This window comes from Nelumbo nucifera, chromosome 7 (assembly GCF_055504915.1).
Source record: "Nelumbo nucifera cultivar China Antique chromosome 7, China Antique-T2T, whole genome shotgun sequence".
Lineage (NCBI taxonomy): Eukaryota > Viridiplantae > Streptophyta > Magnoliopsida > Proteales > Nelumbonaceae > Nelumbo > Nelumbo nucifera.
The window spans coordinates 23,709,715-23,731,968 of NC_142655.1; the positions used below are offsets into that span (position 1 = coordinate 23,709,715).

Below are 22,254 nucleotides of genomic sequence, written 5' to 3' on the forward strand. Positions count from 1 at the left end.
TGTTGTGTGTGGCTATTGATTTCAGATAAGTTTTTATACATGTTTCATGCACATCTACTGTGATTACAGATTGGTTCTATACTGATTTTGTGATTGTGGTTGGTAATCCTAGTGCTGGTTTTGACTGTAGTAACCCTAATTTTGAGACTTCTGGTTCTTGACCGAAATGGAGTTTAAGAATCCGGCAGAAGGCAGTTTTGGGAACATCAGTTATGGTGGTGGTTCTGAGATAGGCTTTCAGATTACAACCGTAAAGTTTGATGGATCAAACTATTTGGAATGGGCCCAATCAGCCATGATGGCTATTGGGGGAAGGGGCAAAGTAGGGTATCTCTTGGGAGATGTGGCAGAACCTTCCAAGGGAGACCCTATGTATACCAAGTGGGTCCAAGAAAACTACTTGGTTATGACATGCCTCTGTAATTCTATGCAGCCCCATATCAGCCGAAATTACTTATGGGCAAAGACAGCCAAGGAGATATGGAATGTGATGAAAGAGACTTACTCCCAATCCCTTAATGTTGCCAGAGCATATGAATTGAAATGTGAGGTGAATTCCCTTAAACAAGGAGAGAAACCGGTGTCGGTCTACTTCTCTACCTTGAAGTCCCTATGGCATGAGATTGATCACTTAGAGACTCTTGAGTGGGAGAGTCCCAAAGATGCTCAGATACATAGAAAGCACATCGAGACAAACAAAGTGGTTGAGTTCCTAGCAGGACTGAATTCATAATATGATATTGTGAGGCAGCAGATTTTGACCAGAGATAGTGTGACCCTCTCTCAGGCATACTCCTTAGTGCATAGTGAAGAGACCAGGAGGAAAGACATGATGCAACCTCAGCCACTTACACCTGCCTTGGTAGCTGTCAAACCCAAAACAGAGGGTGATTCAGAGAGGGAAAGAAAGAAGGAAGATAAAAGGGATGTGGTGTGTGAGCATTGCAAGAAACCTAAACACACAAAAGAAACATGTTGGAAGCTGCATCCACATTTGGTCCCGGCAAAGTTGAGAAATAAAAAGGGTAATGCTCATGTGGCTATGACTACTGATTCAGCATCCTCATCTGGCACAAGAGGCACACCATTAGAGACCTTAGTTGCAGTTCGGGCTGCTCTACTACAATTGGAGAAGGAAGTTGGCAGTTCAGCTCAGATACCGCAGTCATCGTCAGCCCCGGCCACATCGGCCTTTGCACACTCAGTTTCTCGAGCCTCAGCCTACCATGCCTCCGCTCCAGGTACTACTGAATCTTGTTGGGTAATAGATTCAGGTGCATCCGACCATATGACTAGTTTGCCCTCTTTGTTTACTACTTATTACTTATCTTCTGGTAGGTATAAAGTATCTATAGCTGATGGCTCTCTTGTCCCTATTTCTGGCAAGGGTGACATCAAACTGTCTGATACTATATCCTTCTCCTCTATCTTGCATGTTCCTAAACTAGATACTAACCTCCTTTCCGTTAGTAGTATTACCAAACATTTGAACTGCTCAGTAACTTTCTTTCCTGACTGATGTGTTTTTCAAGACCTGGAGACGAAGAATGTGATTGGGACTGGCCGTAAGAGGAATGTGATCTATCTGCTCGGGGAGAGTTCGCGTCGGGAAGAGTTAGTGGATAAGAAGTTGCTTGTTTCTCAGGTTGAGTCTAACCGATTGGGTCATTTATCTCTTCGGTCCTTGAAGAGTCTGTTTCCTACTTTGTTTGAGTCTGTTGAGTCATCTCAGTTGAAATGTGAAAGTTGTGAGTTTGCTAAACATTGTAGAAACTCTTATTCATTGAGTAATAAAAGGAGTATCAGTTCTTTTGATATTGTGCATACTGATGTTTGGGGGTCATATCACATTCCTTCTATGGGTGGGTACAGGTATTTTTTGTTATTTGTTGATGACCACACCCGGTTTTCTTGGGTTTATCTTATGCGTTCACGAGATGAGGTGCCTGTCCTGACCCAAAACTCACACCAAATGATCCTAACCCAGTTTGATGTCAGGATCAAAGTGCTTAGATATGATAATGCAAAGGAATACTTTGCTAAGCCATTGGCATCGTACCTCCTTAATGATGGGGTTATCCACCAGAGCACTTGCCCTCATACACCTCAGCAGAATGGGGTTGCAGAAAGGAAGAATAGGCACATCTTGGAGGTGGCTAGAAGCATTATGTTTACCTCCAATGTCCCTATTCGCTTCTAGGATGATGCTATCCTTACGGCGGTATATCTTATTAATCGGATTCCTTCTCGGGTTCTTGATATGAAACCTCATTTTTCCCTTCTATACCCCAATGAGGAGTTGTTCACTATTCCCCTCAAGACATTTGGTTGTACCTGTTTTGTTCAGCTTCTCGGTCCCCATCACTCCAAGTTTGAACCCAAGGCCTCCAAATGCATCTTTCTTGGTTATGCACAAACTAAATAGGGTTATTGTTGTTATGATCCTGTCTCAGGGAAGAAGTTTGTATCCATGGTTGTCACTTTCTTTGAGGAGACACCCTACTATTTTCGGGTCTCTCCTCAGGGGAGAGTAGTGAGCATGGAGATTTGGGTCCTTTTCTTCAGGGGGAGTGCAGTGAGGACAAGATTAATACTTTTGGGGCTGTTCCCTTACCTATTCCAGTTGGTGATGAGGGTTGCAGTAGCGAGGGTGGTCAGAGGGATCGGGAGTTGAGAGTTTATCACAGGCGATGCAGGCAGGTTGATCCCGGTCATCAACAGTCCCGACCAGCTCCAACCTCTTATGTGGCTCCAAGTCCAGATATTACAGTCCCAGGGCTCACAGAGACTCCTTCCATTGTTGCTACCTCACCCTCTGCAGATGACCTTGACCTTCCCATTGCCCTCCGTAAAGGAAAAAGGCATTGCACGACATCTACAGCCCACTGCATCTCCCAGTTTTTGTCCTATGATCGCCTATCTCCCTCCTACAGGTCCTATCTCACCTCCGTTTCTGATGTCCCTATTCCAAGAACAGTGCAAGAAGCCCTATCAGTCCCGAAGTGGAGAGGTGCAATGCAAGTTGAAATGGATGCCCTATTGAAAAATAATACCTGGGAGTTAGTTGACTTGCCCAAAGGAAAGAAACCAGTTGGATGCAGGTGGGTATTTACTGTGAAGCACAATGCGGATGGTTCCATTGAGAGCTACAAAGTTCGGCTAGTTGCAAAAGGGTTCACTCAGACTTATGGTATAGATTACTTGGAGACATTTGCCCCGGTAACCAAGATGACCACCATTCGGGTTCTATTATCTCTTGCAGCAAGCTACACTTGACCTTTGTACCAAATGGATGTTAAGAATGCCTTCCTGAATGGGGACTTGTAGGAAGAGGTTTACATGCAGTTGCCTCCTGGATTCTATGATACAGAGGCAGGTAAGAAGGTTTGTCGGCTCAACAAGGCATTGTATGGTTTGAAGCAGTCACCTAGAGCTTGGTTCGACAGATTCAGACTAGCCCTTGGGAAGTTTGGTTATGTATAGGCCCAGTCAGATCATACACTGTTCATCAAGAGGGTGGAATCGTCACTGACACTACTTGCAGTATATGTTGATGATATTGTGGTGACAGGAAATGACAACCATGAGATTGAGTCCCTCAAACAGCTCCTTCATCAAGAGTTTGAGGTGAAAGATCTGGGTACACTACGGTATTTTTTGGGTATTGAGGTTGCTAGATCTAAACAGGGGATCTTTGTCTCTCAGAGGAAATATGTTTTAGATCTCTTGGCTGAAACTAGAAAGCTAGGTGTCAAACCTGTAGATACACCCATTGAACAGAACCACAGGATTAGTGCAGAGAGTGGGGAGCTGTTTGAAGACAAAGTTATGTTCCAGCGGTTAGTGGGAAAGCTCTTGTATCTATGCCTCACCCGGCCAGATATCAGTTATGCCGTTAGTGTTGTTAGTCAGTACATGCATTCTCCTAGAAGCACACACCTTCTAGCAATAGAAAGAATACTAGCATACTTGAAGAGATGTCCGGGTAGAGGTATGCTGTTCAAGAACAATGACCACATGAAAGTGGAAGTCTATACGGATGCCGATTAGGCTGGGAGTGTTGATGACAGAAGGTCTACCTCTGGATATTGTGCTATTGTGGGAGGTAACCTAGTCTCTTGGAGGAGTAAGAAATAGAGTGTTGTCTCTCGATCCAGTGCTGAAGCCGAGTACAGGTCAATGGCTAATGGAGTGGTTGAAATTCTTTGGCTGAGATCACTACTTGAGGAGTTGGGTATTGAGTATGAGAAGCCCCTGATGTTGTATTGTGATAATCAAGCGGCTATTAATATAGCACACAACCCAGTGCAGCATGACAGGACTAAACATATTGAAGTTGATCGACACTTTGTACGAGAGAGGGTCTCATCACAAGAAGTGTGTCTTCCATACATCACCTCCAACATGCAACTGGCAGATATCCTCACCAAAGCTGTACCACGGAAGAAGCTAGAGGCAAATTTATCCAAGTTGGGAATGATAAACATTTATTCCCAACTTGAGGGGGAGTGTAGAGAACACTGATGTGGGCCCCACAACTACGGTCCCACTGTATTCATAGGGTAGAAGATGTTCTAGTCTGCCTTGGGTTAGCTATTGGTCATTTAGTTGTTTCAGTTGTTATTTACTTCAGTCTTATTTTTTGCTCTATTTGTTATGTAAAGACTAAGGGCAGATCTGTCCTTTCCATGTAATGAGCATAACCTATAAATATTAATTAAAGTGGTGGCGACAGAACATGAAGCTTCTGCTCCTCCTTTCAACTCTTGTGTTCTACTGCTTCTCCTCCCTCTTCCTCTTCTTTCCTCTTACCTTTCTTCTTATTTTCGATCCTAAAATCCATTAGGGTTCAAGATTGATAACAGTCCTGAACTTCTACTATAAGTAACTGTGAAATTGTTTCACTAGAACCCAAACGAAGACTACAAACATGGGGGGAGAGGCACATATTTGGCCTCTTTTTCTGCAATAATTTCAAGGTACTATTTTTTGGAGTGCCACTTCCCAACAAAAGGCCTGAATTTTTGGGGGTACAGGGCCACCCCACACCTCCTTTGAAGGAAAGTTCCCTGCAAGGTTAGAGGTTTGAAGCAAAATGTTTTAGAAAGAAGAGCAATTGAAAAAACCAAAAGGGGAAGGTTTCCAAATTCTGCTATCACTACAAGACTGATCAAGAAAGACTTCTCCTAACTGAGTGATCAAATCATCAACCATCCCCATTTCAGAATCCTTAGACCTCTTCTCAAGCCCAAATCCCAGGAGTTATCAACAAACACTGAAGAGATCACTTTTCTTTTGTTTTCAGACAAGGAGTAAACAGAAGGAAATCTATCTCTAAGGGAGTTTTTACCAACCCAAACATCTTCCCAAAACAAGACTTTATTTCCAGCATAAGAGGCAAAATACCTTGAATAGCTTTCCAAGGAGAACACCGAGAAGCTCTATGGTTGAGTCTTGCATCCCAATCGTTATCTTCCAACAATCCATGAATACTAACAATCACTCTAGACAAAAGTCTGTCATGTTCCATTAGTAGTTTCCAAATCCATTTCCCCAGCAGAGCTGTGTTTCTTAATCTTATATTTCCTAACCCAAGGCTTCCATCATCCCTACTCCTAGAAACCACCTCCCACTTCACTAAGTGATCCTTCTTAGTATCCCCTGGTTGCCACAAGAAATCCCTCATTATCTTCTCTACTTGGTACTCAAAGGTAGATAGGAAATAAATTGGTAGTTTGTCCAAGTTTGACTTGATTAAGGTTATCCTACCCCCTAAAAGATGTAATTCCTAGTCAATGAGGTAGTTAATGGTTTCTTCCCAGCTAGCAGGGGTGTGAGACAAGGTGACCCCATGTCACCTTTCCTATTCACTTTAGTTGCTGATGCTTTTAGTAGACTTCTCTCAGAAGCGGATAGGGCCAGATCTTTAAGAGGGTGGAGAATAGTTAGAGATAGAGTTTCAGTAACCCATCTTCAATTTGCAGACATAATAATCTTTTGTGAAGGTTGTGATCTGATGGAGGTAAGAAATCTGAAGGATTTTATAATTCACTTTGAGAGGGCCTCAACTTTGAAGATAAATTTTGAGGAAAGTTGTGGGAATAAATTTGAGTAGAGAGGAGATGGGAGTTTATAGCAGCCTCGTTAGATTGCACTTGGTCTCAGTGGCCTCTATCCTACCTAGGACTTCACTTAGGCGCAAATCCAAAGGAAAGTAGGTTCTGGAACCCGATGGTGGAAAAGTTCGAAAAAAGATTGACAACTTGGAAGAGAAACTATATTTCCATAGGGGGTAGAGTTACTTTGATTAAAGAAACTCTAGCCAACTTGCCTTTATACTTCCTGTCAGTCTTTAGAATTCCTAAAAGGGAGGCAAAGAGGTTGGAAAAACTGATGAGGGACTTCTTATGGGAACCTGGGGAAAAGAAAAAAGATCACTTGATTAGGTGGGAGGTGGTGAGTAGAAGCAAAAATGAAGGAGGCCTAGGCTTAGGGAATGTGGTGAGTAAGAATGAAGCTCTTTTAGGTAACTGGCTTTGGAGGTGGCCCTTAGAGAGGGAGAGGTTGTGGCATGAAGTAGTGAAGAGTATCCATGGCTGTTTTGAATCAAGTTGGGACGCAGAGGTATCCCGAAGGGTTTCGCTCACAACACCTTGGAAGGCTATTTTTGCAATTCTTGATAACGTTGTCTTAGACCCCATTAGGGTGGACTCTAGAATTTGGACACCTTCTCCCAATGGCATTTTTACTTGTGCTTCTTTCTTCAAAGTCTTAAGTCAGTCCACCAGTCCTACCTTCCCTCCTTTTCCTGTTGATGAGGTTTGGTGCAGAGCAATACCTCCTAGGGTTGGTAGTTTTTGTTGGGAAGCCTATCTAGAAAGAATCAACACTGGTGATTTACTCCAAAAGAAGAGACCCAATACTTGTTTGTCACCTCAGTGGTGTGTTCTTTGTAAAGCAGATGGGGAGACTGGTTTTCACCTACTGGTGTCTTGCCATTTTGCGAGGTCAATTTGGGAATGGGCTTTGTCCTTATTTGGTTGTTGTTGGAATCCCCCATCAGACTTGCAAGGCCTTTTTTCCCCTTTTTTCAGGTGCAAATAAAAAGGGGAAGGACAATGTGGAGAGAACTAAGGGCTGCAGTATGTTGGACACTTTGGGAAGAAAGAAACTCCAAGATATTCTCAGAAGTTCAGAGAGGAGCAGCAGATCTGAGGGCTATCATTCATATTAGGGCGGTACAGTGGCTGAAATCTTTGGAGCTTTTCACAGATTACACTGTGGATGACATGTTGAGGAAGTGGGGTGAAATTGCAAGTTGCACACAAACTAAGTCAGTAATGAGTGTGGCTTGGACCCCTCCACCTAGTGGATTCGTGAAACTAAACTTTGATGGGTGTAGCAGGGAAAATCCGGGACAATCGGGGATTGGGGGTGTTTTTAGGGATGGAAGTAGGGTCATTTCTGCCATGTTCTCAAGCCCAATTGGAGTGGGTGACTCCCTTCGAGCTGAGATCTTTGCAGTTATGGAAGGAGTCCAAAAAGCTAAGGAGTTGAACATCAGGAAACTCTTAATTGAAGGGGATTCAGAGGTGGTGATAGGGTGGTTGCTTAAAGATCACAATGGCTTATGGAAGTACAATAATGAGAGGAGGAAGTTCAGGTGGCTGGTGCGGGAGATAGAAGTTAAGATACGTTGGGTTAAAAGATCGGCTAATTCCCTAGCTGACGGTTTAGCTAAACAAGGGGCAGAAAGGGATTCACTTTTTTGGGCCAAGCTGTAACTTTAGTGTGTTTTCTTTATTTTCTCTTTTTTTTCCTTTTCTTGAGGTTCTTTGTTGCTCTTGGAAGATAAGTGTGTTTGTCTTCCTTTTGTAAATCTTCTATTGATGAATTAATGAAAGTGTTATTGATAAAAAAAAAAGTTCCTCAGATTTGTAAGGTATGATGCTTGTTCTGGAAACTCCATTATTTTTCAGGAAGATATTTGGGTGAGCACTCAATCCCTAAAAGACCGCTTTCCTTCTCTCTATTCCATCTCCCTCTTTAAAAAATAAACCAATTTCATGGTTTCTTTCCCCCCTGGTTCGCCCTTTGGATTTAAACTGGAATTTTGGGTTTCGAAGAGGGTTAAGGGATGAAGAACTTATTTGTGTTTTAGAGCTCTTGTTGCTTCTAGACTCAGTGTGCCTAGACCCCCCTAACCTGGACAAAAGGGTTTGGTCTCTAACCTCGGTTGGCTCCTTCACTTGTGTTTCTTTCTTTAAAGCCCTCTGCTCCAATCCCTCCTCTCAGGTGTTCTCTGTTAAAGAGGTCTGGTCAAGGCCAATTCCTCCTAAAATAGCAGTGTTCTGTTGGGTAGCCTACTTGGGTAAGATCATTACGGTGGAAAACTTGCAAAAGAAGAAACCTTACTTGTGTTTGTCCCCAAATTGGTGCTTCTTGTGTAAAGTGAAGGGTGAGGACTGTAACCATTTACTGATATCGTGCTCTTTTGGCACCAATATTTGGAACTGGGTTGTTGCACTATTTGGGTGCAGGTGGAACTTGCCCTCCAAAGTAAAGCTGCTGTTCATTTCGTCTGCCTTTGGGAGATTGACAAAAATAGGGAAGCTAATGTGGAAATGTATCAGAGCCGCTACCTTGTGGACTTTATGGGAGGAGAGAAATGCTAGAATATTTCAAGAAAAGGAAAGAAGTTTTGTTGAAATTAAGGAATGCATAATGACAAGGACAGTCTCGTAGCTAAAATCTTCACACTTGTTGGCAGATTACTCTTTTGATGACTTAAGGAGAAACTGAGCAGCAGTGGCTTCTACAGTCTCCACAAAGAACAAATCACAAGCTGAATGGGAATCCCCACCGGATGGAGTGGTAAAACTGAATTTTGATGGTAGCTGCCAAGGTAACCCAGGGCCATCTGGAATAGGAGGGATTCTGAGAGACAAAGATAGCAACATGTTGTCTTTATTTTTAGGACCAGTGGGTGGTGGTGATTCTATAAGGGCAGATATACCAGCAGCGGTACAAGGTATACAGATGGCCAGTCAACTTGGAGTGAATAATTTGATAGTAGAAGGGGATTCCAAGGTAGTAGTAGGCTGGTTGACAAGTCTAGAGACAACTTGTTGGGGCTACAGGGATCTGTTAAAGAAAGTTAAATGGCTGACAAGGAATATGTCAGTCAGGTTTCAGTGGGTCAGCAGATCAGCAAATGCAATGGCTGATTCTTTGGCCAAGCAAGGGGTGTCAAGCAAGCAAGGGGTGTCAAGGGGAGATCTGTTTTGGGCCACTTTGTAACTGTGTTTCAGGCTTGTGTTTGTTTAGTGTTTATGACTCAGTCCTAGGGGGAGGTAACACCTCGTGCCTCTTCCTAGGCTGAATGTACTACTATTTTTTGAATTAATAAAACTACTCTCATTTATCGAAAAAAAAGAGATGTAATTCCTCTTTTGATTTGCTAACCTCTTGGAAAATCTTTCAATCATAGGGTATCAAAAACTCTCAACCATTGGGTTCCCTCCTAGTGGTAGCCCCAAATATAGTAAAGGCCAGACCCCCACTTCGCACCCCAAAATCCTTGCTAGGGAATCCACCTCCTCTCCCCCTAAATTGTGCCCTGCCACCACTTTTTCCCCAGTTCACTTTAAGATTGGACTTCCTTTCAAATTGAAGCACTAGTCTCTTTAAGTTCTGTAATTCCCCTTCCTCCCCATCACAAAACAGGATGATATCATCCGTAAATTGTAAGTGTGTGACCACCACCTCCTCCCTACCAATCTTCCAACCTCTTATCAAATTGTTAGCATCAGCCCTCGAAATCATTGCACTCGAAACATTAGCTACTAGGGTAAAGAGGAATGGGGACAATGGATCTCCTTGCCTCCTACCCCTTTTTGCATGAGTAGAAATCTGCTGAATTAAAAAATATGAAAGAAAAGTAGTTTCATGAAGAGAAGTTGAAAAGAAGAGAGAGCAATAATCTGGCCGCCCCCTTTACTTATTATTTATACTAAAAATAATAGAACAGTACAAAGACAACTATGCCCTTATAGGGTGGAAAAACATAAAACAACATATATAACGCTCAAAAACATAATAAAATTTGGACTCACATAACTACTGTGGTCCATACCTCCTATCTAACGACTAACATAAAACATCTACTCAGAAAAACATCATAAAACTGATTAATCTTCAACACTCCCCCTCAAGTTGGGAGTAAATGTCACACATTCCCAACTTGCATAGATCATGTTCAAGCTTGTTCTTTGCCACCCCTTTAGTGAGAACATCAACTGGCTGCAACTCTGAAGAGACATAGGGCAAACAAACTTCTCCGGTTGTTACCCTTTCTCTTATAAAGTGTCTATCAACTTCAATGTGTTTTGTCCTATCATGCTGAATTGGATTGTGGGCAATATTGATTGCAACCTGATTGTCACAGTATAACATCATAGGTTCCTTTGCTTTCACCCCAATCTCACTCAAAAGATATTTAACCCAAAGAAGTTATGAGACACCATGAGCCATAGATCTATACTTAGCCTCTGTACTTGACCTTGCCACAACCGCTTTCTTCTTACTCTTCCAGGAGATCAAGTTTCCACCTACAAAGGTACACACTCCTGATGTATCCTGTTTTCTAAGCATCCTGCCCAATCTGCATCTGTATAGGATTCTAGCTTCAGATTCTCATGATTTGGGAAAATAATGCCTTTGCTAGGGTGCTTTTTTAGATATGCAAGTATTCTCTCAATAGCTTTCCAGTGCTGAACCCGAGGTACATGCATGTACTGACTCATAACATTGACAACATAAGAAATATCTGGTCGTGTCATACACAAATACAACAGTCGGCCCACCATTCTTTGATATCTCCCCACATCCTTTACCAACTCACCATCCACACCATTAATTCTGTGATTTGGATCAATAGGAGTGTCTGTTGGTTTGGTCCCCAGCTTCTTAGTCTCCCGAGTAGGTCAAGTACATACTTTCTCTGTGAAATGAAGATCCCATGCTTGGATCTTGCAACTTCAATCCCCAAGAAGTATTTGAGCTCACCAATATCTTTGATCTCAAATTCTTGCTGCAATGATTTTTTGAGATCATCAATCTCCTCCAAATCATTTCATGTCACCACTATATCATCCACATACACAATCAGAATTGACACCAGAGCATCTCTCCTCTTCACAAAGAGGGTGTGATTAGACTGTGTCTGTGTGTATCCAAAACAGATGAGTGCCCCTCTGAACCTGTCAAACCAACCCTAGGTGATTGTTTCAGTCCATACAAAGATTTTCTGAGTTTGCGCACCTTTCCTTTACCAATATTTTTATAAAAGCTTGCTGAAATGTCCATATATACCTCCTGTAAATCACCATTGAGGAAGGCATTTTTGACATCAAGTTGGAAAAAGGGCCATGAATAGGTGGCTACTAGAGATAAAAGGATACAAACTGAACTCATCTTAGCTACTGGTGCAAAGGTTTCCAGATAATCAACACCATAGGGCTGCGTATACCCTTTTGCTACCAATCTTGCCTTGTACCTCTCTATCTTGCCATCAACCTTATACTTCACTGTGAATACCCCATCTACATCCGACTGTCTCCTTGTCTGGGGGAGATCAACTATTTCCCAAGTTTGGTTTTTGACCAAAGCATCTATCTCATCTTGCATGCTGTTTTCCACTCAGGTTTGGAGAGAGCCTTAGTAACATTCTTGGGTATAGACACAGAATCCAGGGAAGAAAGAAAAGCACAGTAGGAGGGTGATAAGGCATTGTAGGAAAGATGGTGTGAAATGCAGTGGGCTGTACAGTTTCTCTTCCCCTTACGAAGTGCAATGGGAAGATCAAGGTTAGTGGGATCAGTTGCAACAATGGTGTTAGGGACAGGAACATTATCATCAGAAAACATAACAGGCTCAGGCTCAAGAGGAATACCTGGAACTGTATTTGCCGAATCTGGAGTTTCAGAAGGACTGACAGAGAGTAGTGTGGGTTGAGGATGTGTGGAGTCAACCATCATCTACCAACGCTGATATTTTCGTGAGGTTGCCAATAGTGGCTCAGGTAATGAAACTGGAGGTGCAGGTGCTGGCTGAACTGATGTAGGTGTTGGCTGAACTGATGGACGCACCAAAGGTGGATTCAAAGAAGGTAACATCCATAGTGACAAATTTGCTCATCGACATTGGTTCATAACAGCAATACCGCTTTTTGTTCTGAGCATACCCAAGAAAAACACATTTCTTGGCCTTAGGATCCAATTTCTTGCGATGAGGGCCAAGAATGTGAACAAAGGAAACATAGCCAAAAACCCTCAAAGGTATATGAAATATCTTTACATTTGGAAAAAGAAGACTAACTGGCACCTTAAACCCCAAAGTCTGTGAAGGAACATGGTTAATCAAATGCACGGGTATAAGAACTGCATTTCCCCAAAACTGCACAGGAACTGAAGCACACACCATAAGACTCCTTGCCACCTCCACAATGTGTCTGTTTTTCCTCTCAGCAACTTCATTTTGTTGCGGTGTATATGCACAACTGCTCTGATGAACTACACCATGTTCTAAGAGATACGAGGTCAGGTCCTTCTCAAAGTACTCTCTAACATTATCTGATCTAAAAGCCTTAGTTCTCACTGCAAATTGTGTGAGAACCATCTGGTGGAATTGTCTTACCAAGTTAGGAACCTCATCACGTGATCTCATTAAATATATCCAAGAATATCGTGTATAATCATCCACAAACAAGAGAAATTAACGGAATCCTCCCATGGAAGGGATATGATATGGCTCCCATACATCAGTGTGAACAATATTAAAAGCATAAGTACTTCTTTTATTACTTGGTTTAAAAGACTGCCTACAATGCTTTCCTAACTGACAACTCTCACACTCCAAAGTATATAACTGAACAGACTCAAACAACTTTGGGAAAACACATATCAAAGAACTAAAAGAAAGATGTCCCAAGCGATTGTGCCAAAGCATAATCTGGTTCATTGACTCTGATCCATTACTACTGCTGCTGCTAATATGATGGCCCTGATGTCTCGGAATCTCATCCAGAAGGTAGACTCCATTCACCTCATGGCCACTCCCAATCATCTTTGACTCCAGATCCTGCAAAACACAATTACTAGGAAGAAAGGTCACAGAACAATTCAATTTTTTTGTCAAAGAAGTAATAGACTGTAGGTTGGTATATAGTCTAGGGACATGTAAAACAGAAGGCAGAGTTATATCATTGGTCACTTAACTATCCCCTTCGTAGCAATGAGCATATGTGAACCATCTACTATAGAGACTCTATCTCTACCAGAGCACAACTGATAGGAACTGAAAAGGGTAGGGGCATTAGTCATGTGCTTAGATTCTCTTGAGTCTATAATCCAAGGAGGTCCCACCTTACTTGAAGTGGATGCAAGATTTGCAATTGCATATGAACTACTTGTATGCGTAAAAGAAGTGGTGTAGTTGGCTCCTGCATTCTGCTGCCCATCTGGAAGGATAGAGCTAGGTGAATCTTTCTTACTCATAAGTCTTCCAAACCTCTCCAATTCTGTTCTCACTGCTACTAGTGCAATGGATTCCCAATCAGTTTGGGAAAAAGAGGCCGAAGAGTCTCCTGTAGTAGCTACATTTGCATTTCCCTTCTTGATTCTTATCCGAGCAAGCATAAGATTTGGATGAAGCTTCCAACAAGTGTCCCTAGTATGCTTAGGCTTCTTGCAATAATCACACATCAAGTCCTTCTTATCTTCCCTTCTAGTCTCACTACTCCCCCTGTCTCCATTCGGCTTAGGTTTTGTTGTACCAACCATAGCCGACTAGGCAATCCCAGACTGTCTCAGCATTACATTCCTTCTACTCTCCTCTCCAGAGATAAAGGCATAGGCCTAAGAGAGTGTCACTCCCTCCCTAGAAGGAATATGCTGCCTAGCAATGTCAAATTCAGGGTTCAGCCCTGCCAAGAACTCAAAAGCCCTATTCCTCTCTACCAGTCTGTGATAAGTTGCTGCATCATTTACATTTTCCCATACCATAGTTTCTAAGTGATCTATTTCCTGCCATAGGGTTTTCAGCATGGAGAAATACACAGCAAGAGGTTTTTCTCCTTGTTTCATACTTATCACCTGATTTCTTAATTGATAGGCTCTGGCTTCATTTTGCTTTTGAGAGTAGGTTTCGGTCACTCCATCCTCAATCTCCTTAGCAGTATTAGCCCATAAGAAATTTTTTGCAATATGAGGTTACATAGAATTACACAGCCAGGACATTACCATGTAATTCTCCTACACCCATCGGGAAGAGTTTGTATCAGGTTTCTTCTCCTTCCTAGTGAGATACCATAATTTTCCATGGGCACCAATAGCCATCTTAGCTGATTGTGCCCACTCCAAATAATTTGTACCATCAAGTTTTAATGTAGATTGGTGACCATCATCTCGGTATTCCAACTCTCCATCTTACTTCAAACAGTTCAACAGTAAGAAAAAATAGATTGGTGACCTTCAAAAAATAATTTAATATCACACACATAGAAACCAACCCTTCCGGAAGAAGAAAACCCTAGCTGGGGAGAAATCTCTCTACTCCCCACGCCTCCCAACAGAGAGAAGAGTGAATCAATCACTTCGGGAGGTTCAGAAAATTCCAGAAACCAAGACGCTCTTTAGAAAATCAAAAGAAAACTAGGAATACCTGGGCGCCCAAGATCAGATAAAAAACGAAGAGTCCAACTTTTCTGGGACTCTTCCCCGTACTCCAGTTCTTCCTGATTTTGATGCCGAACAGTAGATCACCTTCCTGATGACTAGATCCCACCAAAAAATCCAAGAACTAGGCAATCTATAGCAAATCGATCAGCCCTTTACTACTTCATGCAGTCGGCTGATCTTGGGCTGCATGAGAATGCTTCAAGAAACCCTAGTTGATGCTCTGATACCAAGTAGAAATTTGCTGAATTAAAAAATATGAAAGAAAAGTAGTTTCTTGAAGAGAGAGGGAGAAGAAGAGAAGTTGAAAAGAAGAGAGAGCAATAATCTGGCCACCCCCTTCACTTATTATTTATACTAAAAATAATAGAACAGTACAAAGACAACTATGCCCTTATAGGGCAGCAAAACATAAAACAGCATATATAACACTCAAAAACATAATAAAATTTGGACTTACATAACTATTGTGGTCCCCACCTCCTATCTGATAACTAACATAAAACATCTACTCAGAAAAACATCATAAAACTGATTAATCTTCAACAGCAGGGAAGGAACCCCTAGTTACACCATTCACCAGTATTGAGAAATGACATGAAAGCAATTCATCCTTTTACCCATCCGCACCAACTCTCCCCAAACCCTTTACGCTTGAGAACCTCTAGTAAAAAATCTCAGTCCACCATTGTCATATTGCCTTTTCAAGATCCAATTTGCAAACAAGCTCCTTTCCCTTTCTCCTCCTCTTCACCTCAACACATTCATTGGCAATAAGTGTTTGATCTACAATTTTTCTTCACCTCACACTATCTTTAGAGCCCATGTGTAACTAATTGGCATTAGCTTTTCCTTTTTGGTTGCAATTTTCCTTGTAACATGATCAACAAGGCTTGGTGCTTATGTGTACTTATGGTACTCTGGTACTGTAGTACATTGAATCAAACTGTGGTAATTTTTATGGATCATTTGCAGAAGCTTCTGACTGAGAAAAAAAGGAAGCCTAAAAAACTTTAAAAGCTTTTAGAATAAAAGACAAATTTATCAAATGCTTCATCCCATTAATCCAGTTGAAAACAGCCCTCTTGAAGTATAGAACTGCTTGAGATTAGATGCAAAACCAGAAAACAAACAAGAGAAGATTAAGAAGATGAGAGAGAGAGAGAGAGAGAGCTGGCGGCAATGAGAGTTAGAGAGTGAGGGGTTCGAACTAAACCTCCCTCTAACACTCTAAAACATTTTATTAAGTTAATATTTGAATTATTACAAAGAGGCCCTTGGGTGGGCAAGAAATTACAAAAACAGAGTATATAAGATTATGGGCCCCAGAAAAAGGCCCATTACAGAGGAAAACATAAACATAACATAGAATGACAGCCTATGGGCCATTCGGCCCATCTCCTCTACAAATCCCTCTTTTCGAAATGGTGTATTTGTTTTCTTTCTTTATTATGGTGTTACCTTCTGATTCAACTTTTCCTTATCTTGTCTCCTCCCCTTGAAAAACTCCACTTATTTCCATTTTTTTCCTACTGTTGCCACTCAACATATTCATATCTGCTAGTCTACCACATTCATTTTATGGACATCTTGTTTTTTTTTGTTTGTCCATTTATCCTCTCTGTAACATAAAAATCATGCAAATATTATCATCAAACATATGAATGAATATGTTTCTTAAACAATAATCATGAGGTATATTATTAAATATTTTGATAGATTCATAACCATAGAATGTCAAAACTGTCACAATCCTTAGAAGTTTTTAAGTAATGACCATGTGATTTTAGTATTGATTAGCTGATTATAATTGATATCTCACCTTTTGATTGTCAAGTTGATTTTTTTTAATAATTAGTCAAGTTGAAATATTTTCCATCATTGGGTTTTTACAAAGGCCTAAGCTGGTTTTGCATATGGACAGGATGGATATATAAACTATATATGGGACTTTTAGCAGTATTTTGTACAAACTCTATCAACATTCATGCTGGCCTAAATGGCCTTGAAGCTGGGCAGACAGTTGTCATTGCATCTGCTGTAAGAAAAAGAATAACAGCTCGAATATTGTTTTTCTTGATGATGTCAATTTATCTGAAAATAATACATTATCTTTGATTACAGATCTTGATACATAATGTGATGCAAATTGGAGCATCTACAGTTCCTGAATATCAACAAGCTCATGCATTCTCTATTTACCTTATCCAGCCTTTGCTCACAACTTCATTGGCCTTACTTTGTTACAACTGGTAAATGTTAAGAGGGCTGCTAGGAAGAAAAGCAATAGCTGCAATGCATCTTTTTTATTTGAGCTGAAGGACAAAACAGTGTGCCTATTAACTGGTTCAGAGGTTACCACTTGTAATTACTCTTTTTCTTATTGAAGAGGTGATACCTCAAAAACTCGTGATGAGGTTAAACCTTTTGTCTTTATTAAGTAGGCTCATAAGGTGCTGTCTACCTATTGCATTGCTTTCTAAGCATTTTACAAACTTGCATATTACATTTTTCTCCTCTTTCCCCTTACAAGGCTCTTTTCCCCAGCCATTTAATCGTCTACAACATTCTAAATGTTCTTTTTTTCATGGGTGTTCTAGGTATCCTTCTTCAGTTTTTGTGGGTGACACCTACACTTACTTTGCTGGGATGACCATGGCCGTAGTTGGCATACTGGGACACTTCAGGTATGTCCTGCTCAAGTCCTTTTCTCTCCCTAATTACAAAACTATAAAATTCAATTTAGGTCAAAGCTATTGTAAAAGTTCTGTCCCTTTTATAGTTTTCTCTAGATCAGCAAATTGGTGTTTGGAAGTTGAAATCTATCTAGATTCCACCATGTGAAGGAATGGTACTTTGTGACTTTATTACCTCAGTCATGTGCTTTAAGTAAGGATGTTTGGAACTTTGAATAACTGAAATACATTTTTTTTTTGCTACAAAATCCACTTTGTGGCTCTATACACAACATAACCTGTGTTTGCAGTAGCAAATGAGTAATTCCTGATGCTCATTATGTACTGTGCTAAATGTGAACATGTAGGTTCATAACTTGCGTGTTTAGGATGGGGTTTACATATTTAGGGATTTGATTTGAAGAGGGTAAAGAGGCTAACAGTTGAAGCTGGGTGGTATACACAATGGATGCAAAAGTTAAGAGTGCAAGTGCAGTGGACTGCACAATGCAACCAGTTGTGGCTGAACTTCGATGGATGCAGCACTGGAAATCCTGGACCATCGGGGGTATAGGAAGGGCCTACAGGAACAAAGAAGACAAAATGATGGCAGTATACTCAGGACTAGTCAGTTATGTTGACTTCCTGAGAGATGAATTGATGGCAATACTACATGGATTGCAGTGGGTCAGTCTTTGGGTTATGAGAATGGGGTAGTGGAAGGGGATTCAGAAGTAGTGGTGGGTAAAAGGAAAGAGCCAATGACTATGGCAGTATAGATATAAGACATGTTATGAGGGAGATACAACAGCTAGCATCAGAGGTGGAAGCTAGTTTTAGATGGGTGCCAATATTTGTGTGGGGCACTTGACATGCTTATATATGATATACTCTTTTTTCAAAAATCTAATGAAATTTAAATTTATCGATAAAAAAACAGTTCAGAAAATTGCTGATTTATTCTAACGCCAGAAAAAGTAAGGAATTGAAACAGTTACTGGGTTTTTAGAGGGTAAAGATAGGATATTATGGGGAATCTAATAATGCATTGGATGGGAAGGTTTTGGGCTACTTAAAGCTTTGATATAAGGTACTTCAAACGGAAGACTGGTAATTGTGGTGTGCAGAAACAAGAAAATACTGAACATAGTAGTCAAGTAGGTGACAAGGTGCCTCTGGGGGGTTGCTTCACATAATTGGCAGGGTCTTTTGTACATGGTGCTCTTGGATACATTTATATTCTTTTTTTGGGATTATAAAAACAAAACAGACAATATTAAATTAAATTATTCAGCTTGTGAATTAAAATACTAGTTTCTTTTTGTTATTTTCTTATTTGTTAGGGTTCAATCAAAATGTATGCTGTCTTGAACCCTAGAAGACTTCAAAATCTGAACTGATAAGCAAGAACTCGAAATTTATGCATTTTTATTAAGATTATAGACAATTACTAGTGAAAGATGGTTACTTGCTATGGAACCTAGGGAATTACCCTAGGAATAGGATTCATGGTTTTTATTCAGAAAAAAAAAAAAAAAAAAAAAAAAACGCTTAGGTGACTAGGAGACAAGGTGCCCCCTTGTCACCTAGCCTCACCTTGGTGACTTGAAAACTATGCTACTGAATTAAAGAATTGAATATTATGTAGGCATGCAACCTAGGAAACTATTGTATCCTACCTTAGCAATGAAGCCGTTGCAATAACAGTAGGAAGAGAATAAAAACCATGAATCCTATTCCTAGGGAATTACCCTAGGAATAGGATTCATGGTTTTTATTCAGAAAAAAAAAAAAAAAAAAAAAAAAAAACGCTTAGGTGACTAGGAGACAAGGTGCCCCCTTGTCACCTAGCCTCACCTTGGTGACTTGAAAACTATGCTACTGAATTAAAGAATTGAATATTATGTAGGCATGCAACCTAGGAAACTATTGTATCCTACCTTAGCAATGAAGCCGTTGCAATAACAGTAGGAAGAGAATAGCTGTTTTCTCATTTTATAGGCAAGGTGGTCTGCCTACCTTCTTTGTTTTAGTTTCCTACCTAAAGTATAACGTTATAACTAAAAAAGTATAATGCTATAGCGAGAGAGAAACTCCACAAACCCTTGAAAGAGGGAAAGTGAGGTAATGGATATTTTTCTAAGGTAGCCCATCCTCACCTCTATTTGAGCAGTCCCTAGTGAGAGGCTGATTGATAGGCCCATTTCTTCATCAGCTTGAGCTAGCCCATCTGCAGGTTGCCCCACTTATATTTTCTCAGAGGCAACATCACACTAGAATACCGTACCATCATCCTGAAGGAGTAATGAAACATGCTTGAAATTTGAACAGTCCTCTCCTCTTTGTTTCTTCCTCTCTCTCTCTCTCTCTGTTTTTGAGGAGGTAGGTTCTCCCTCGAAGAGAGCCTTGTGTTGTTAGGCAGTATCCAAACAAAATTATTTTTCCATGACCAAAAAGAAGGAATTTATATCTGTTATTGAAATAATAGTTGAAATTCTTTTGAAAGGGTATAGCTGAATTTTCTGTTATTGTCCAAGTTTATATGGAATTTAAATCTGTCTTGACCTTTTCGCTGCATCGATTTAAATATGCTCAATGAGTATGGCTGTATTTTCTTTAAGAGAGGGAAATCTAACTTACTCTTTATCTCACCCCTCCTTCAGTGAAACACTCCTGATCTTCTTCATGCCACAAGTTCTAAATTTCCTCTTATCATTCCCTCAGGTATGCTCAGAAACATTCCATTTTTTTCCCGGTATGTATAGAATCTTTAAGAGCAAGGCTAGATGTCCTTGGCATAAAACTTACCTGTACTTTATTTTACCCTTCAGCTTATTGGCTACTATAAATGTCCACGACATCGTTTGCCAAGGTAACTTTTCTATTTTTTAGGTTTATTTATGCTCAAAATCCAAGTCAAAGACGTGTAGATTTTTCCTATCAAATTTCCTCATGTACTTGTGAACCTTGCTCCTGTAGCTTTGATCCTCAGACAGGATTGCTTACTGGGACAGATGATGGAACACTTGTCAACAAATTTTTAAGATGGTTTGGCCGAGCAACAGAGAAATCACTTTGCCTACGGCTTCTTGCTTTCCAGGTAGTCCTCCTTGTACTTGTAAATGGGTTGACAGATTAAATTTCTAGCTATATAGAACGCCACAGGCATAATTCTCCATATGTTCAAGCAGGTTTTTGGGTGCTGCATCTGTTTTCTGCTTAGGCATTTGCTTGCCGGTTGGTACAAATGAAGCATCAACAAACTTGAAACTGTACCTTCATCTTGCTGTTATGATGGAACCCTAACTCTGAACCAGCTGAGTCTTTTTTTTTGGAGTCTAGCCTTAAGTTTATATTTAGCTACAACAAAAATTAGCAGCAGATAGGTTAAGAGGCATACCTGGCCATGAAAACAAAATTCTCTTCTGCCAGTTGTGAGCTCATGTGGGATACGATGGAGCCTGGGATGGATTAAGGTCTGAGCTTTTTCCCTCAGAGCTGATTTATTTTGTCAATGTTTGTATATTTATTTTACTTTTAAATAGGAATTTTGTGGGCAATAATAGTTCATTAATGGTTACTGTTACAAGTTTTGGGGTGTTTGAAAATATGGTTAAATATAAAGTGGCAATTGGAATGACATTTTTACCCTGTGCCTTTATTTCCTCATTTCTGCTCTGTGTGGTTGACAGGCACATTTTACATTTTTGTTCGATGTAAATTGCATCCCGAAAATATTTCATTCTACCATTCATTTCCCACTGTTTCAGTTTGTTCAGGTCTTGGGTATTTTCTAAAGCATTATGGTGAATGTTCATAATTACTTGGATATTAACCACCGCTTGATGGATCCCTGTTATGACTCCTGGATCAATATTTGACCTATGTAGAGAATCATAATTCTTTAATTACACCGTAGCATATTCTCTTTCCTACCATGCAATGATCTTTTTGCTTTCTCAAAATGCCAAATTTCAACAGCCGATATTATATGTTTATAGAGGAATTTTGTTCCCATTAAACAGCAGCTTTTGCAACTTTATTTAGAAAAAAAAGAAAGAACCCATTTAACCATGGTTTTTAAAACCAAACCGGTCAGGGCACCATTTTCCGGCTTGGTGGTTCAATCGTCCGGGTTGAGCGGTTTGACCTGTGACATCATAAATAAATAAAAAAACAAAAAATACTTATATATAATAAAAAATACCATAGGAATTTAAATAAAATACAAAATATACAGGAAAAAGAACAATATATGAAAAAAATAAAAATATCTAAATATAAAAATAATAAAATACAGAAAATACAAAAAAAAATACAGAAAAATTCCAAAAAATATAGAAAAAAATATGTAAGCAAGAATATGTAATGAGCACCTGTTTTTTTAGAAGAAAAAAGTATATCAGTTTAGAAAAAATTATCTGAACATATTTTGAGAAGAACAAAATAAAGAAAATTCAGAAAAATATAGGATGAGACCCTGTTTTTTTTCATAGGAAACGAAGAATAAGAAGGATAGAAGAAGAATGTGTTGATATGATAAAATTTAAGATATTCCTTGCTTATCAGTTCAAGTTTTGAAGCCTTCGAGGGTATAAGACTGCATACAGTCAGCAAGCTCGTCGAGTGCTGAGTGCCGCTGCAAGCTTGTCGTTTGCCGCTGCAAGTGCTGGTGTCTGGTGAATTTTTTCACCATTGGACGCTGATGCAAGTGCTTGGGTGAGGGTGACTTTTTGCTGCTGCAAGTTCGCCGGTCGTCGTCGGATGTTGGAGTTGATGGCCGCCGCAGGTGGTAGGGTGTGAGGGTTGAGACTTGAGAGGACTGCGGAGTGAGGAGGGAACTC

The 22,254-nt window shown here is 40.3% G+C and overlaps 1 protein-coding gene across 3 annotated transcripts in view; it reads left to right on the forward strand.

The window, feature by feature from the left end:
* The window catches only part of LOC104593695 (uncharacterized), a 33,479-nt gene extending 12,421 nt beyond the window's left edge, over nucleotides 1-21,058 (forward strand). Inside the window, exons 5-11 of one of the 3 annotated variants that reach the window (XR_016078381.1) lie at nucleotides 16,660-16,775; nucleotides 16,860-16,987; nucleotides 17,336-17,422; nucleotides 20,074-20,165; nucleotides 20,242-20,282; nucleotides 20,390-20,510; nucleotides 20,602-21,058. Coding sequence is in view for 2 of the 3 variants with exons in the window: in XM_088891117.1 (XP_088747243.1) it covers nucleotides 16,660-16,775; nucleotides 16,860-16,987; nucleotides 17,336-17,422; nucleotides 20,074-20,134; nucleotides 20,242-20,282; nucleotides 20,390-20,510; nucleotides 20,602-20,661 (614 nt within the window). In the remaining variant the exon portion in view is untranslated. The remainder of the gene's footprint in view (nucleotides 1-16,659; nucleotides 16,776-16,859; nucleotides 16,988-17,335; nucleotides 17,423-20,073; nucleotides 20,166-20,241; nucleotides 20,283-20,389; nucleotides 20,511-20,601) is intronic. The other 2 variants (XM_088891117.1, XM_088891118.1) reach the window with 2 other exon arrangements.
* Nucleotides 21,059-22,254: the final 1,196 nt, after the last annotated feature.